This window comes from Anolis carolinensis, chromosome 2, assembly GCF_035594765.1.
Source record: "Anolis carolinensis isolate JA03-04 chromosome 2, rAnoCar3.1.pri, whole genome shotgun sequence".
Classification (NCBI taxonomy): domain Eukaryota; kingdom Metazoa; phylum Chordata; class Lepidosauria; order Squamata; family Dactyloidae; genus Anolis; species Anolis carolinensis.
This window is the reverse complement of record NC_085842.1, coordinates 287,066,847-287,085,842: the sequence shown is the minus strand read 5'-3', so window position 1 is coordinate 287,085,842 and position 18,996 is coordinate 287,066,847. Positions and strand designations below refer to the sequence as shown.

The following is an 18,996-nucleotide window of genomic DNA, read 5'->3' as shown; positions in this document are numbered from 1 at the left end:
ATTGGGTTGGGGGGGAACATGGATAGTCAATCATGAATAACATCCAGACCCAGTTAAACCCAGTATTACAAAACTGATATATATATATATATATATATATATATATATATATATATATATATGGTTCAACTGTACTTTTGTTTGGAAAAAACATATATATATATGGTTCAACTGTACTTTTGTTTGGAAAAAACTGCCCAGTAAAACTTAATAGCTGAATAAAGATAGCATTAATCAGAGAAGGATCCAAGTTGATGTTGATGTGGACTCCAACTCATTGCCAAGAGCTTTCTTGGCAAGACTCATTCAAAGGCAGTTTTGCCAGAAGCTAATGGTAATTCATTGAACAGCTGAAGAAATTGGCAGCTGAGAGAAACCGTTCACAGATCACTATCACAGGGATGCCCCACAAAGCTGGGCTTCATATAGAAGAAAGCCACTGCTAAATAAAACTTCTATCAAAGAAGTTTACAAAATGACATGTAGGAAACACCAAAACAAACCTTTTTGGTCTTGCTATGTACATTATAAAGCCAATGGCACTCATTGCTCTGAGAAGACCATTTCCACCCTGAAGCATGATGTGATTCTCCTGGAACATTGAAAGCAGCAACACTGTTGGATTGCAAAGATGGAGAGAAGCTGAAGAAATCTGCCTTCTCCCATCTTCACAACACTTAAAATATTCTGAGCAGCAATTAATAAATTTTCCTGCCAGCAAGGGAGAAGAATAATGAATCCACATTCATAAGATGTCTCCCTTAATACTTAGTCAAACTAAGATATCTTCATTAACACTTATGCATATAGTTCCTCCAGGAATGTCTAGAACTTGAAAACCTTTGCTTTCTTCCACTCAATCAGGACACAACTTTATGCTCGTATTTACTATAGGGCCCAAAGTCATCTCCATAAGGCTATATCAGTAAAGACAAACTCTGCTGGTTCTATCCAGTTGAACACCTGCCATCTGAAACACAGAATCATAGAGTTGGAAGAGACCTTCTGGGCCATCCAGTCCAAACCCTTGCCAAGAATCAGGAAAATCGCAGTCAAAGCCACCCCCCCCCCCCCCCAACAGATGGTCATCCAGCCTCTGTTTAAAAGCCTCCAAAGAAGGAGCCTCCACCACACTCTGGGACAGAGAGTTCCTGCCTAATGGTGAAATACAGAGAGGCCCATAATATATTAATTTGTCAATAAGGTTTTTGAAAAAAATCATCTGTGTGAAACGACACCATACAATTTCCATATGAGTGTCTCTCTTTTAGAAATTAACATTTTTCTTTGACATAAGTGCATATAGTTCTATGCTATATAATTTTTGAAATGTATCTCCTGTAGGAATGAACATGTAGGTTTCCTTTTGTGAAATACATACATTTTGTCGATTGATTGAATGGATGTATACCAACAGAGTAATAAAGTAATGGAATTCAACCATTACTTCAGAATTTATTTTATTTAGCCATTACTTCTGGATAAGTCCATGTTTTCCTTATGGCCCTTTATATGTAAACCAGACTAGGATCACAACTCTTCAAGTACAGGACTGCTCTACAGGGAATACAGGCAAACATCTTTCTCCCGTACATATTACAGTTCCGAGCAACATTATGCTTTTCTGAATACTTTGAATATCAGTAGATTACTTTAAAACTTCAATGACGATTTTTGTGTGTACATCAATGTTGCATTCTGAACAAAGAATACTGTCTATAAGAAAAACAAGTCTGAGCTGTACAAATGCTCTTGAAGCTTTTTCTTCTTCTTCTAACATATAAGTACAGTAATACTAATTTTACTGAAAATCTTGTATTACCATTTTCCCACTTTTTCAGTTTCTCCAGTAATATCTAAGTTTAATATTTCCTTCCTTGGCTCCTTTTTTCCCTTCTAACTTTACAAGTGTTACTCAAAGTCTGTTTGCCAAGGCTCTCAGGACACACATGGCTACTCATTCCTTTTCAAATCCTACTGCTGCAGTCCGTCTTATAACAACAACAAACATAGAAAAGTCTATCATTATCCCTCTTTTCCTACAGGCACTTTGTGGACAAATTTTTTTATCCCCAAGCATCCAAATATTTCCTATAAATTAGTATGCAAAAAGTCTAGCTTTATCAAAAGAAAGGCAGCAACACATTTTAAAGTTGAAAGTCAGCCAATGAAGCACAGAAACGCCATTCCAGGTGGGTTTTTTCCCTTTGCAAACTGTCTGACTTGGACAATTTATTATTTTAAACCATTCCCTTTATGTGTGGGAATTGAACTTATTAGTTTTCCCTGCCACTGCTTCTCCTGGTGCCAAGTACAGTGGCAATAATTCTCATTTACAGTTTAACATGCTGTAACATAATCCTCCCCTCAAACTGGCAAGGCTCAAGTGAACCTCTGCCAAGAGAATTTGCATAGCATTTAATTAATAGACCTGTAAATCTATAGGTATTATGCAACCATTGCCATGTAGGCTGACTCGAATGCATCTCTATCCTGTTACTTGTTTTGTCTCATTAAGAGCTACCTTTTTTACTAAGTTCTATACTGTACATAGAACTGTCCCCAAATACAGAACAAACACACAGTGCATTAGTTATAAAGAGAACATCCACTGTCTACAGACTCTCTTTGGCTTTTAATGGCTGGTTTGACTTTTGCAGATTTGATTATTCATGGATCTGATTTATATAGTCTCTTTAGGAATCTCTAGATCCTCCAGCACAACTATATGGTGAACTTCTAATGGATGTTGACCACAGAATTGTAGTAGAGCAGTGTTTCTCAACCTGGGGTCCCCAAATGTTTTTGGCCTACAACTCCCAGAAATCCTAGCCGGTTTATCAGCTGCTAGGATATCTGGGAGTTGAAGGCCAAAAACATCTGGGGACCCCAAGCTTAGAACCACTGTACTAGATGACCTGGAGGACCTATGTTGACCACAGAGTTGAACAGAGGATCTAGAGATTCGCAAAGTGATGTGCGGATTCTGTGTCCCTAATTGCAATAAATGTGGAGGGATGACTATATACAAGAACTTCTACTGGATCTTTTATCTGCTGTTAGAATTGCATGCACTATGATTCTCTACATTTTATTGTTTTACTTCCTTTAAGGTCATTTTAGCATAGAGGATAAGCCAATATTTTTATTTAAAAATCAACAAAATCAGAGTATTTCCCATCTCAATATTTATGTATGCATGATTCTCAAACTCATGTTTGAGAATTTTGATGTATTTTAAAGAAAGAAGGTCTCACAATTATTTCATGCAACTTGCCCTTCATGTGACACAATGCAACTGAATGCAGATTTTGCACTTTCATTTCTGAAGCCAAGCAAAGAACACATTTCAAGAAGCAGCCTTTTGTTATCAGGTATCAAAAGCAGTATTTACACCATTATCCCTTAAACTCTGGTGTCTGATCCACAACCTCACAAATTACACACAGAAGAGTATCATGCATGTAGTCCCCCAAATGTTTGTTTTCAAACAGGTTTGGATTACAAATTCATGCATCAACTTGACCGTGCTGGATGAGGAATCCTAGGAGATGAACTACAAAAAGGAGAATGTTCTGAGATTAGCTTTTGGGGCATATAAAATATAAGATTGGCTCACTCTTACAGTGATCTACATCACTATTTATAAAATTGGTCCTGTGAGCTCAATGTTGGGGATCACAAAAAAATGGCAACAGGAAAAGTTGTCTGAATGCCACCCATTTGCACAAATCTGTTAGCATCAGCATGCAATGTTTACAGTGGGCTCTGCAGAAAATGCTTCAGCTGTGCTCCTCAAAAAGGAAAATCAGCCTGGTTAGCAAGCCTTGCAAATGCTTATTTATTATCATTAATGTTAATTTTATACCTATTTTATAAACCCAGGGGCAAGTAAAAATTTCTTGGGCAGAAAGGCATTGTGAGTAGAAAAAGTTTAAGAAACCCTGATTTACTTGAGGCATATCTGTGTGATATTGTTTTCCAAGAGGCATTCTGGAGTGACTCAGAGCTCAACTAATTTGGCCACATTTCTGCACTACATGATTTGACCACAAACAATACTGAGATGAAACAGAATGACGCATGCATCTGCAAGGAATGCCAGTTGGTAGGAACTCAAGCCAGGGAAGCAATTCAGACAGAGAAGCAACAGGCAGACTCCTAGGAAAGAAGATAATTCTGATGTGCTTTTGTATCAGGAATGATTGCATGCTGCATTTATAGAACGACAAGGAGGTGAACCAGAATGATCCATCTCATACAGAAATCCCAAAACCACCTCCTCTGGGTGCAGGTACTGCTATTGCATCTTAGCAGACGTTAACTGAATCATCCCCTTGTATGCAACACACAGGAGGTGAAAGGAGACGGAAACAAGCAGGGTTTAAATAAGCTGCTTCCTCCTTTTAGTGTCCAGGAGTCTTTATTTAATGTATTTATGTCATGCAACACCCTCGTTTGGTGAATGACTGGCTTGCATCAAAGGCCAGACTTGAGGACATGACGAAAATGCTTAGGTTTGACAGCTGTTGCTCTTTTCATTTGAGCACAGTGGTAACCAAAAGATGTTGTTGTTCTAGGAAACGAGTGTGCTGGAGAAATTTTAATTTGATTTTTCAAGAAGAACTTAACGTTTGCCCAGCAGGCTAAACTTGACAGGTACATGACAGGTGGGGACTCCACCCTGTGTAGAAAACCCTAACAGTAAATGCCTTTAGGGGATGGAGGAGGAAAAGAATATGATGAAAATCTAAGCACGGATCTTCCAAAACAAGGAGCACCATTGGGGGGCAGGGGCAAGAGATTATATAGACTCCATGTTCTTTAGGGCCTATTGCATTTCATCTTGCCAAACTATAAATTACTTGAACCCTTTTCAGTCTGGGTTCTGTGTTTTTAAGGCAGTAAATTGCAACCACCAAGTGGTTTCCAGGTGTGCCGTGTGCAGATACCACAATGAGACAGGCATCAAATTCACCATGAAATCAAGTTTAACATGCTTTATGGCACCAGTGCAGACATGTTTCTCAGTCAGAAAGGCAATTTTACAGTACATGAACAAAACAGGCATTTGCTACTATACTGGGCTTGGAAAACTGCTTCAGCGAAAACACATACAAGCCTTTGAATGACAAAGAACTCTTTTATCAGGCAGAATGGAAAAGTAAACCATTCTAGGAAAACTGGTTCAAACACAACCACTATGAGGTACACCTTGAATAATCGGCCTTATACTAAGCAACTAAGTGTCTCCTGGATCTAGACAACGAAGCAAAAGAAAGCAGAGTTGTTTTACTAAAACATGTTTATCAATGCAAATCTGTGCCAGGCCTCAGGTTATAAGGAACTTTTTATTGGATGCTATGGGAAAAATTTCTGTAATGTTTAGATTGTATACACATGGTAATGGTAGGCACAAATATAAACCACCTTCCTAGCATATATAACTAAATAAACTTTGGCTACACTTTACAAAAGGGCATCCTTCCCTGGCATTTCCTTGGTCTTAGAAGACTTCATCTGAGACTGCTCTGATTCTCAAAAGTGAGACAGGCAGATATTCAACAGGTAGGTTTCTTCCATCATCCTTCCCCACAGCCAGAAAGGCTACAGTTGTGCAATTCTAAAATCCATTCTTTAAACACACACACACACACACACACACACACACTAGCTTTAGGGAGAGCTGGGTTGATTTTTAATATATTTCACTATATTGACCATTACGAACTTAGGATTTGTGTGCGACTGAAACTCCTAACAATATTGACAGACTGATGTGCAGCTTCTCGCTGCTATTCTGCTACTTCCCACTGCTATTTTTGGGAGGGGAGGGCAGAGAGACGCTTTCAAGTCAACAAGAACATGGTATAAAAGCTGGAAAATTTCAGTCAAAATGCTTCCAAAGGAATAACTTTTGCTATACCTTGGAAACCATTACTCGCTACGTAACAGTAAGGTTAAGAGTTATGGTATTTGAATATTCCTGAGGGTTTTTATGTCATTGCTAACACATTTTAATATTTTACTGTTTAATGTTTTAATTATAAATAATTGAATTGTTTTAAAACATTTATTTATTTTTTATTTATTGTATTTACTTGTAACTTGTGTAGTTTTTAATATATGGTTAGCTGCCCAGAGTCCCATTATGGTGAGAAAAGTATGATATAAATTAATTGCATCATCATCTTTATCATCATCTTTTAAAATGTTACCCCTCCCCAAAAACTAGGATAGTGAGAGTCCCGAGATGGTGAGAAAGGCAGGATACAAATGAGAAGCCACTGAAATCCACAAGCATGTGGACAATTTCAAGAGAAAAGAGGAGATAATGAAAATGAACAAAATCTGATCACCAGTATTAAAAAAAACCCCTCTAAAATCAGGACAGTAAATAAAGAACAACATTCTGAAAACAGGGGAATTCCAGGCATGAAACAATCAGGGCCAGCTAATACCTCCTAACAAAGGATCCCCCCAAGCAGGCAGGAAACAGCCAGGCTTTAAATCTGCAAGGTTATTCAATGCTAATCAAGGTGGCCAATTGCACCAGTCACGCTTGCCTCAAACAGACAAGAATTCTTTCTCCCACCCTGGACCTTCTACAGATATATAAACCCCACTTGCCTAGTTTCCATCAGACCTCACAACCTCTGAGGATGCCTGCCATGGATGCAGGTGAAACGTCAGGAGAGAATGCTTTTGGAACATAGCCATACAGCCCGGAAAACTAAGAGCAACCCAGAAAATAATAATGACTTTTTAAAATGTGAACTCACAGATTCCAAGGAACTATGTATTATGTTTAGAGTTCTATTATGATGAGAAACATGGGCTGCAAATATATACAGTGATGATGATAATAATCTTAAAATGTGACACCCCCTCCAGTAACTTTTATGGTGAGAGTCCCATCATGGTGAGAAAGGCAGTACACAAATCATCATCAACAACAACAATAATGTTTTTACAATGTGACCCCACTCCAAAGTAACTATTATGTTGAGAGTTACATTATGGTGAGAAAGATGGATTAGAAATGAATAAAACAACAACAACAACAACAAGTGATACCTCCCTCCAGTAACTATTATGGTGAAAGGCCCATCAAGATGAGAAAGGCAGGATACAAATAAATAAAATAATAACAATGTTTTTACAATGTGACCCCCCCCCCCCCCCACCCAAGTAATTAAAATGGTGAGAGTCCTATTGTGGTCAGAAAGGTGAACAACAAATGAATTAAATAAATAAATAAATATGTTGCAGCCCTTCCGCTAACTATTATAGTGAGAAAGGTGGCATGCAGTTTGATCAATACTCAGACATTCTAGGAGTTGAGATCCAAAACCCAAAATTTGAAAACGAAATAATAATGATGATGATCATGATGATGCTTTTAAAATGTGACCATTTTATTATGGTGAGAGTCCCTTTATATCAAGAAAGCTGGGATACAAATAAATAAATAACAACATAATAATAAATAAAAAAAATTTAATGTGACACATATACATACCAAGTAACTATTGTGCTGAGAGTGCCATTATGGTAAGAAAACTGGACTACGCATGAATAAAATAGTAACAATAATGCTAGGCTGCTTTGAGTTTTTCGGACTGTAGGCCATATTCCAGAAGCATTCTCTCCTGATGTTTCAGCCACATCTATGGCAGGCATCCTCAGAGGTTGTGAAATCTGTTGGAAACTAGGCAAGTGGGGTTTATATATCTATGGAATGTCCAAGCTGGGAGAAAAAACTCTTGTTCGTTGGAGGCAGGTATGACTGTTGCAATTGGCCACCTTGACAGGAAACAATCAGGGTCAGCTAACACCTCCCAACAAAGGATCCCCCAGGCAGGAAGCAGCCAGGCTTTGTAGCTGCAAGGATATTCAATGCTAAACAAATTGGCCCATTGCAACATTCAAACAGACAAGAGTTCTTTCTTCCATCCTGGACATCCCACAGATATATAAACCCCACTTGCCTAGTTTCCAACAGATCTCACAACCTCTGAAGATGCCTGCATAGATGTGGGGAAAGCGTCAGGAGAGAATGCTTCGGGAACATGACCAAACAGCCTGGAAAACTCACAACAACCCAGTGATTCCGGTTATGAAAGCCTTTGAAAGACTTATCCAACATAAACGGGCCGGCAGAACGTTGGATAAGTGAAAATGTTAGATAATAATGAGGGATTAAGGAAAAGTCTATTAAACATCAAATTACATTATGATTTTACAAATTAAGCACCAAAAACTTCAAGTTTTACAACAAATCTACAGAAAAAGCAGTTTAATATATGATAACATTATGTAGTAATTGCTGTATTTATGAATTTAGCACCAAAACATCGCAATATATTGAAAACATTGACTAAAAAAAATGACTACTGACAAACTGACTACAAATAAAGATAGAATTGCATAAAATGAACTTATAGTAGCAACACTGTCAGAAATTAAATCCATAAAAAGTTCAATGCTTTCTGCCTAGAGAAACGGCTGTGGAACAACATTCACTTATTCCAGAATGTTGAATAAGTGAATGTTGGATAAGTGAGACTCTACTGTAATCCTTTTTTTTCAATGTAACCCCCCCCCCCCCAAGTAACTATTATTGAGAGCCCCATTATGGTGATAAAGGCAGGATACAAAATAACAATAATAATAAGGTTTTTACAATGTGTTCCCTCACAAAAAAATACTTACTGTGATGAGAGTTCCATTATGATGAGAAAAGCAGGATATAAATCAACTAGCTGTGCCCGGCCACGCGTTGCTGTGGCGAAGTATGGTGGTATGGGGAAAAAAGTACTGAGGAATTGGTGGTAGTTAAGGTAAAGGGTAAAGGTTTTCTCCTGACATTAAGTCCAGTTGTGTCCGACTGCTCACTGAAGTGGATTATATGGCAGTGTGGAGTCAAGATAATCCAGTTCAAAGCAGATAATATAGGATTATAAATGGGTTATATAGCTGTGTGGAAGGGCTTTGAGTCTACACTGCCATATAATCCAGTTCAAATCTGATAATCTGTATTTTATAGGCAGTAGGGAAGAGGCCTAACTCTGCCTGTCCCCTGGGCTGAGTGGGTTGCTAGGAGACCAAGTGGTTGGAGCTTAGCCTTTTAACTGCCAGCAACTGGATAAAAACAATTATTCCTCTCCCTCTAATTAGGACTTTATTTTTCTTTTCTTTTTGTTGTATGAATGTAGAGGCATGGATGAGGGGTTGTGCTGCCAAATTTAGTGTTTCTGGGATGTGTCGTTTTGTTGTTTTGTCCTAGGCCGAAATTTCATTACCTTTATATAAATATATAGATAAAATGACAAGGATAGTTTCGTAGGTAAAGGTAAAGTAATATAATATGGAACTGCGTTTTGTGGCCAGTGTAGAGCAGGCATGGGCAAACTTGGGCCCTCCGGGTGTTTTGGACTTCAGCTCCCACCATTCCTAACAGCCTACCGGCTGTTAGGAATGGTGGGAGCTGAAGTCCAAAACACCCGGAGGGCCCAAGTTTGCCCATGCCTGGGGTAGAGACTCATCTGATGCAGTTCTAGGAGTCTTACACTCAGCATAGAATGCCATCTCCAACTGCATTACATGACTCCAATAAAGTTCACTACAGTACTTCCATTGAAGGCACTTGCTGGCGTTTGGTCGCCTCGCTCAAGGCAATTCCCTGGGAGCCAGGCGGATGGAGGCACCTTTCCTTGGCAAAGAGAAGGGAAATCTTACCTGCCATCGCGGGCGGGCGGATGGGGGTCCTTTGGGCGCCCGATGAAGACGAAGCCCCGTCCTTCCCGGCGGTGGGAAGCCCCGGCATCCACGGGAAGGAGGGAAGGAGAGAGGGAGGAGCCAGCCCGGCCTTCTCTCCCAGCCAGACTGCTGGCTCCCGGCGCTGGCAGCAGGGCAACCTCGGCGTCGCCTCCTCCTCCTCCTCCTCCTCTTCCCAAGTCTCGCCTGCAAGGAGACCTGGCCGTAGAGCCGAGCAGCGCCCCCTAGCGGACGCGCACGCCCCAAAGGGCAGCCAGGTTCACCTTCAAGGCCAAGCATGCCTTATCTACCACCCCAAGCAAGAGCAAACTTGGGCCCTCCAGGGGTTTTGGACTTCGACTCCCACCATTCTTAACAGCCGGTGACACCCCGTGGACATCATCCCAGATCAGGCCAGTTCACCATATTGTAGCTAAAATACAGGAAATTTGTCAAAATCAGCAAATAAAAAAACCAGCACCAACAAAAACAATAGCACAGTGATGGCCAACCTATGACACGCGTGTCAGCACTGACACGCCTAGCCATTTTTGCTGACACGCTGCCGCATGCAGATTGATTGGATGACTATTTCTTTTGTGGCCAAATTTAGTGTGATTTGGTCCAGTGGTTTTGTTGTTTACTCCATGGTAATTATGCACTTTACATTTATATTTATTTATTTATTTACAGTATTTATATTCCGCCCTTCTTCTTCACTTCACTTCACTTTATTTCTTAATTAGTCGCTCTCCACCAAAGTGCTCCGAGCGACTTACAATTTAAAATATCATTCCACAATATAAAAACATTCAACATAAAAACATTCAACCTAAAAATATTCAACAGTGACTATTTGGTAACTTAGATCTGATTTACTTAAATGCACAAACAGCCAAGTCTTGAGCGCTTTTCCAAAAGGTTGCAACTCCGATATTGCTCTAACATATGGAGGCAATGAGTTCCACAGAATTGGAGCATGGATCGAAAAGGCTCTACGCCTTGTAGCTTCCAGGTGTACCTCCCTAGGGCCCGGTACATATAGGAGATTTTCCTGGGAGGATCGAGGTGACCACTGATGGAAGAAAGGAATGAGCTCTAAATGTCAGGACCAATATCTTGTAAGAGATCCAATGTTCTATTGGTAGCCAATGCAGTTGTTTCAGAATCGGTGTAATATGGGATCTTATAGATGATCCCGCTAGCAACCTGGCCGCCGCATTTTGGACCATTTGGATCTTCTGGGTTTTTGTCTTCGGAAGGCCGGCGTATAAGGCGTTACAATAATCCAACCTGGTGGTGACTGTTGCATGGATTACCGTTGCCAATGCTTCTGTTGAAAAGGTAGGATGCCAATTTCCTTGCCTGGCGAAGATGAAAAAAGGCCTGCTTACTTATGGCAGTGATCTGGGCCTCCATTGTCAGCGATGAGTCCAACACAACCCCAAGGCTTTTAACAGTAGCAGACGGAACCAGAACTTCCCCATCAAAATCAGGCAGTGACTGGATTATCTCTGGTGGCTGCCCAAAGGGGACTCAGGGCGGATCACATTATGCACACATAGGACAAACATTCAATGCCCATAAACACATCAAACAGAGACCGAGACAGACAGACGCAGAGGCAATTTAATCTTCTTCTGAGGGGATGTTCGATTCTGGCCACAGGGGGGAGCAGCTGCTTCATCATCCACTCTGACGGCACTTCCTCATTCCAGGTCGTAAATTAGTTAAACTTGCCTCCCCACTTTTATAAGAGGTACCTTATTTCCTACTTGATAGATGCAACTATCTTTCGGGTTGCTAGGTCAGCAATGAGCAGGGGCTATATATATATATATATATATATATATATATATATATATATATTATATCATTCTATTATTATCTATTATTATTGTAGTATATTATCATATTATTACCATTATATTATTATTATATTATTTATTATTCATGACTACATTGAAACTAGAATAGAGAGAAATTAGCGTGGAAACTGCAAGAGGTACCATAGATTGTTGTACAAGGAAATAATGGTAGTAAATAGTTTTTGATTTACTAAATACAGTTATATATTACAATTATACATTTTTGTTATTTAAACTATACATATTGCAAAATTATGTTTTTTTTTTCTCAAAGTGACACACCACCCAAGTCATGCTAGGTTTTTTTGGTGAATTTTGACACACCAAGTGCAAAAGATTGCCCATCTTTGCTATAACACGTGCAGATAAAACAATGTGATTTGAAACACTATTTTAACTGGGTAATAATGACAGTTCTCACCAGAGTCCCTGCCCCCATTAGATGTTTCAGAAAGTAAATTAGCATAGAGTTTTAGCCTTGCAGGTACAGTAGAGTCTCACTTATCCAACATAAACGGGCCGGCAGAACGTTGGATAAGCGAATATGTTGGATAATAAGGAGGGATTAAGGAAAAGCCTATTAAACATCAAATTAGGCTATGATTTTACAAATTAAGCACCAAAACATCATGTTTCATAACAAAATTGACAGAAAAAGCAGTTCAATACACAGTAATGTTACGTAGTAATTACTGTATTTATGAATTTAGCACCAAAATATCACAATGTATTGAAAACATTGACTACAAAAATGCGTTGGATAATCCAGAATGTTGGATAAGTGAGACTCTACTGTATATTGAAATAGTATATGTAAGCTGGGATCACGGGATAACTTTGCTGTTGTGTGCTTTCATATGGTTTCCTACTTATGGCAACCCAGCTTATGGGCTGAGATTGTGTGAATCACTTAAGGTTGCCCAATGGGTTTCTTAACTTAACCCTGGTTTCAAAGCCATAGTCTAATGCTCAAACCATTATACCATGCTGAATCTCTATATCCAGCTATAGGGGTAGATAGATAGGTAGAAGAAGGCATTTCCGCAGATGTTTCTTGTCATATGACCAGGTAACAAGCAATACTTGCTAAAATTCCCCCTTCTAGTCAACAATTAAAGGCACGGGAGCAGTCTTATGTTTCACTCTGGCAGCTCTAATTAGATCCCTAGTTTGAGAATGCTCATAGGGCTTTACTGAACTAATTTACTTTACGATCTTTCTACTGGGCTTTTCCAATTACTTCTACCACACAATAGGAACTGGTAACAAAGTTGCTGAAAGATCTTCTATATCTTGAGTCAGTAATTAATCAAAATTGAGACAGTCAAGAAATTAGAAAAAGATTAAGACATGGAGGGATTAGATAACATTCTCAAGGATAAAGATTTATTATTAAATATCCAAGTCAGAATCATACAACCTATAGTATTTCCAATTTGGACAGTGAAGAAAGCTGACAGGCAGAAAATAAACTCTATCTATCTATATCTCTATCTATCTATCTATCTATCTATCTATCTATATATTGCTAGTGAGAAACATGAATGGGTCTTTCAGCTAGTTAAGCCTGATCTTTCCCTAGAAACCAAGATGACTAAACTGAAGTTGTCCTATGACTCATTGGAAAATATAATAATTTTGAATCAAGTGGAGGCAGTCAGAAAAAATGAGGACTGCAGTACAGTTGGGTTGGTTAAATCAAGTTAAGCCATAATACCAAGTGTGCAAGACCTTAGCACAGTGGTTCTCAACTGGGGTTCCCCAGATGTTTTGGGCCTTTAACTCCCAGAAATCCTAACAGCTGGTAAACTGGCTGGGATTTCTGAGAGTTGTAGGCCAAAACACCTGGGGACCCACAGGTTGAGAACCACTGCCTTAGCAGAACAGTTGAAGATAATAATAATAATAATAATAATAATAATAATAATAATAATAATAATAATACTTTATTTTTCTATCCCACCTCCATCTCCTGCAGGGATGGAGCTTTTGAGAGGCTCTCATTCATAAGGTTGCCATAAGTCAAAGTCAACTTGGTAGTAAACAAAGAAATAAACAGAAACCAACTGTGCATGCTGAAGATTTTTCTCCAGGAGAAATTATTCATATGATGGATTCTTGCTTGTTATATGACAATTAATGCCTTTCTTGAAATGGTGGGAAAACCTTACATGTCTGCACTAGCAGTTAGTTGCTATGGAATAATTTACCATTCTATCATCGTCATCACTGTCAAGTTCCATCATCACAAGCCTGTCTTGAAGGCATGGAAGAATTCCATTCTTTCACCACCAATTAACCCATCCAGTCAACCTTTAAATGTAGAAAATTAAAATGCAAATGTGATTTAAGTGTGATATTTGAGCTTTTTTCTTTGGGCTCACTGTTATCACAAGTTCTATAGCTTTTGAAGCATGACCAAAAATTGCAAACCCCATTTGATCGCACTGAGTAATGTAACAGAATAAATAATTCAAAATGGAGCAGTCATGTTGCAGCAAAATAAATAGTCAGGTGGCACCTCAAATGCTTATGAAAAGTATTGCAAAATCACATTCTACAATATTCAAACTACAGTAATATTTGAATGCATATGTATATATGAATGTAGAAAGAGAAAGAGAGATATGTTTTCAATGATGTTTAAAAATGGAATGGAAGAAGTACAGGTTGTGATGTACAAATATATGTATAAAACAATTGTAGTGACTGTTCACAAAATAGTGTTGATAATATTAGACATCTTCAATGCAAAGGTGCTTCAAGGGAAAACATTAGTATGAAAACTGCTGAAAGAACAATTAGTAATAAAGACTTGTAAACCATATTTTTGACGAAAAACGGGGGGGGGGGGGGGGGATAATGTTAAATACTATAACCTGTTTTGTATTGTATCACTGTTGAGAATTAGCTTGTCTGTATATATACAGGCAGCCCCCACATTACAAACAAGAATGGTTCTATAGGTTTTATCTTAAGTTGAATTTATATATAAGCCAGAACAGGTACATGTTTAAGTGTAACTCCAGCCAGATAGATAGATGATAGATAGATGATAGATAGATAGATAGATAGATAGATAGATAGATAGATAGATAGATAGATAGATAGATAGATTAGATAGATTAGATAGATAGATAGCTAGATGGAGAGATATATAGAGATAGAGATAGATAGCTTTGGATAGCATATGGAAGGGTTAACACCCCTGTGATGTTTGTTTTGCTATCTGTGCCCCTGTTTAGAAGATTTCACATCACTTTTCATCAGTTTCATCTATTACAAAGTCTGGGAAATGCCCCTACATAGTAGGACTATCTGCTTCCCTGACACTTTCAGTAACCTGAGCAAAAATAAGAGGGGGCCTCCCTTGCCTTCCACTTGGAATCAATGTGTTATTCTCCTTCCTTCTCACTCTCCCCCACTTCCCATCATGACCTCATTGCAGCGTCATTAAAGGTCAGCCTTGTTTTCCTATTTTCATTGGGGTAAAAGGCAGCACTGAAAATTCCTCTTACAAAACAGGCAGGCTTTTGATCCTACCAGGTATACAGGCAGTCCCCAAGTTATGAACAAGCTAGGTTCTGTAGGTTTGTTCTTAAGTTGAATTTGTATATAAGTCGGGACAAGTACATTTTCTAAGTGTAATCCAGCCAAATATTTATATACATATTACATCTATATTAGCTTTGGATAGCATAGGGAAAGATTAACACCTCTGTGGTGTTTGTTTTGCTGTCTGTTACCCTGTTCAGAAGATTTCACCTTACTTTCTGTCCCTGTGATAATTAGATTTTGGAAATTAGGCTTATTGTGGAAACAATAATTGGTGATAAATCTTCAATGGAGACACCTTTTCCTCACGATACTCATAACCCTTTCAGGAGTGAATTTTCCTTCCTGGACATAGATTTCTCTCACTTTCTGTTGTCTCGGCCCCATTCTTAACTATGAGTCATTTGTAAATCTGATGTTTGTTACTTGCCTATGAACAAAAGCAGAACAACTAGCTGTTTGGCTAGATTCCTGAATTTTCTGTGGGATTTCCCTGTGCCTATAGCTGACAAGTCCTCTTGAAATCCTGGTTTTAATATGAGTTGGTCATGTGAAATGAGTCCTTTAAGTGCCCTTTCCAGTACTGTGGAACCCAATTGGCTCAGTGGTTTTCATCAGATTGTGGGCTGATTAAGAAGCAAAGGCCTTAATTGCAGCCCCTTTGATGCCGGGCTCACCACTGATATAGCCAAAGAATGTGCTGAATGGGTAGCTGTGAAGGCAGGGAAAAGGACTATTTTGGTGACACCACTATATCCACAAAATGCTGGCGAAATTAAATGGGGCTTACAGTCATCTGCTTCATCCAACAATACCTTTGGAAGCATGTTGCAGTGAATTTGTTTGGCATTGTGAGGACAGTGCCACTTATCTCCAAAACAACCCTGATTATAATTTTGAAAATTCAATACATCGTTTTATAGGATCTGTTTCACTTGAAGCATCCTGAGGATATTAGGGCAAGATACTTTCCATCATGTGGTCGGGTTGCCCACTTAATGAAAATCAGGCTTTGGGAGGGCAGTCTAGAACATATTTGAAAGAGTGCCTTTAAAGAAGCAATTAGGTGTATAGGTATGTCGTTTGTCAACTTATGATGACCCTGTGAATTTCATATGGGTTTTCTTAGGCAAGAAATACTCAGAAGTGGTTTTAACAGATCCTTTCTCAGACATATAGGCTGGATCTACACTGCCCTAAAATACAGTTTCAGAATGTGTATTAACTGCATTGATAGAAGACCCCAGTGGCACAATGGGTTAAAACCTTGTGCCGACAGAACTGCTGACCTGAAATTTGCCGGTTCAAATCTGGGGAGAGCATGGATGAGCTCCCTCTGTCAGCTCCAGCTCCCCACGTAGGGACATGGGAGAAGCCTCGCACAAGGATGTTAAAACATCAAAACATTTGGGCGTCCCCTGGCCAATGTTCTTGCAGATGGCCAATTCTCTCACAACATAAGCGACTTGCCATATCTCAAGTCGCTCCTAACACAAAAAAACTTTCATTGATCTAGATTATAGGGCAATGTAAACAAATATAACCCAGTTCAATACAGTTAATCCACATTCTGAAACTGAATTATAGGGCAACATAGATCCAGTCACAGGTGGCCCTCTATATCCATGGATTCTGTGTCCATTGATTCCATCATCCACAGCTTGAAAATATTTTTTTAATTCAAAAAGAAAACCTTGATTTTGCTATTTTATATAAGAGACATCATTGTACTACACCATTATATATAATGGGACTTGAGCACACACAGATTTACTTTCGAGACTCCTACAACCAAACCAGTGATTTGTATTGAGGCCAAAGGGTCATTTGTAAGAGGTGTTCTTTTTTTTACAAAAGAGAAAGGACAAACAGCAAAAAGTGACAACAGATTCACTGACATAAGGTTCTGGAAATATGTATACTGATCCAATTTTCACAAGAGAGGAGGAGCTACAATCAAGTTAGAGTCTTGTGACATTTTAAAGACTAACAAACTGCTTTATCATAGCTTTATCATAAACTTTAATGACCTCAGCCCACTGATAATGTTGATCATAGTCCACAAAAGCTTCTGCAATAAAACATATTAATTCTTCATGTACTAGGAGACTCCTGGATCTTTATTTCATCAGTGTGGTAAAAGGTTTAAAAATTGGTTTCTTCCTAAAGCGTATTGACCAGAGAGATGCCAGCTCAAATCCCCAGGTTTACTGAGTAACATGGTCAGGCACTCTCCACTTAGTTTTCCTTTTAGGATTGTTGTGAAGGGGCATTATGTATGTCACACTGAGCTTCTTTAAGGAAGGATGAGAAAATACACACACACTCATAATTCTTTCTATATATACTCAAAAAAGCAACAAGAGCAAGAGCAAAATGCCAGAAAATTAGAATCACAAATACTCCCATGGACATGCTTCTTTAATCCTTGAATTATACTAATATTTCCACAGAATCATATCTCAAAAGGCACTCAGTGCAAGTTCTTTTTTTATCCCAGTGGATGAAGGTTGAATAAACACACAGATTACTAGATCCCAACAAGTATGCTTTCAGTTATTAAAGTAAAGCTATTGTAACATTTTCTTTTCCATTCCTTTTAAAGAAACACACTGGAACAGAAAAAGAGTTGTTTGTCATGATACTTTTACTTTTCCCATTCACACATGCATTCAAACTGGCCCCTACTGAGAAAACAACTAACTAAAAGCTCTTTCCTTGGGGGCTTTTAAACGGAGCCTAGGGGCCCCTGATGGCACAGTGTGTTAAAGCGCTGAGCTTGCGGACCAAAAGGTCCCAGGTTCAAATCCTGGGAGCGGAATGAGCACCCGCTGTTAGCCCCAGCTCCTTCCAACCTAGCAGTTCGAAAACATGCAAATGTGAGTAGATCAATAGGTACCTCTCCGGTGGGAAGGTAACGGCACTCCATGTAGTCATGCCGGCCACATGACCTGGAGATGTCTATAGACAATGCCGGCTCTTTGGCTTAGAAATGGAGATGAGCACCAACCCCCAGAGTTGGTCACGACTGGACTTAATGTCAGGGGAAACCTTTACCTTTACTAGAGGCTTTAAAATCAGAAGTGGAGTTTGCAGATCAAAAGACAACCTGGCAAAATAGCACCTAGAAGAACCCTCCACCTTGTGTAATTGTGGAGCAGAACAAACAAGTCAGCATATATATGCTTGCCCACAATACCCTGCCTCGTGCACACAGGAAGAACTGTTTAAAGCTACAGACAATGTGATCACTGTTGCCTGTTTTTGGTCTAAAATTATTGAGCTCAGTGGTTCTCAACATGTGGGTCCCCAAGGTGTTTTGGCCTACAACTCCCAGAAATCCCAGCAAGTTTACCAGCTGTTAGGATTTCTGGGAGCTGAAGGCCAAAACATTTGTGGGCCCACAGGTTGAGAACCATTGATTAACTGCTTGTGCTCCCTTTATCAGTTTTATACTGATTTATGTATGCAATGCTTTTGACACGAAATAAATAAGCAGAACCTGGATGGCCCTCTGTCTGGAGTGCTTTGATTGTGCTTTTCCTGTATGGCAGGGGCCTGGACTAGATGGCCCATATGGTCTCTTCCAAGTCTATGATTCTAACCGTCAGTTGATTGTCTTAAAGATGAAACTTATTAAAAGCGTCAAACCTCCAAAACACCTTGTACAAAATGAATGTTGTTTCTACAAATGGGAGTTTCAGTGCAAGAAAACTTGCAGCTAAGTTCTAAAGGATAGTTTGAGTGTTTTGTAACTATCCTTAAGCTGTACTACCGGAACATCTAGTCTTGATGAAAGTGAAGTCAGGAGGCT

General features: G+C 39.1%; 1 protein-coding gene across 1 annotated transcript in view; it reads right to left on the bottom strand.

Moving 5' to 3' along the window:
• arhgef28 (Rho guanine nucleotide exchange factor 28) overlaps positions 1-9,954 on the bottom strand; it is a 158,954-nt gene extending 149,000 nt beyond the window's left edge. The window contains exon 1 of the mRNA XM_008102965.3: positions 9,742-9,954. Coding sequence (XP_008101172.2) covers positions 9,742-9,829 — 88 coding nt within the window. The 5' untranslated portion in view covers positions 9,830-9,954. The remainder of the gene's footprint in view (positions 1-9,741) is intronic.
• Between the last annotated feature and the right edge of the window lie 9,042 nt (positions 9,955-18,996).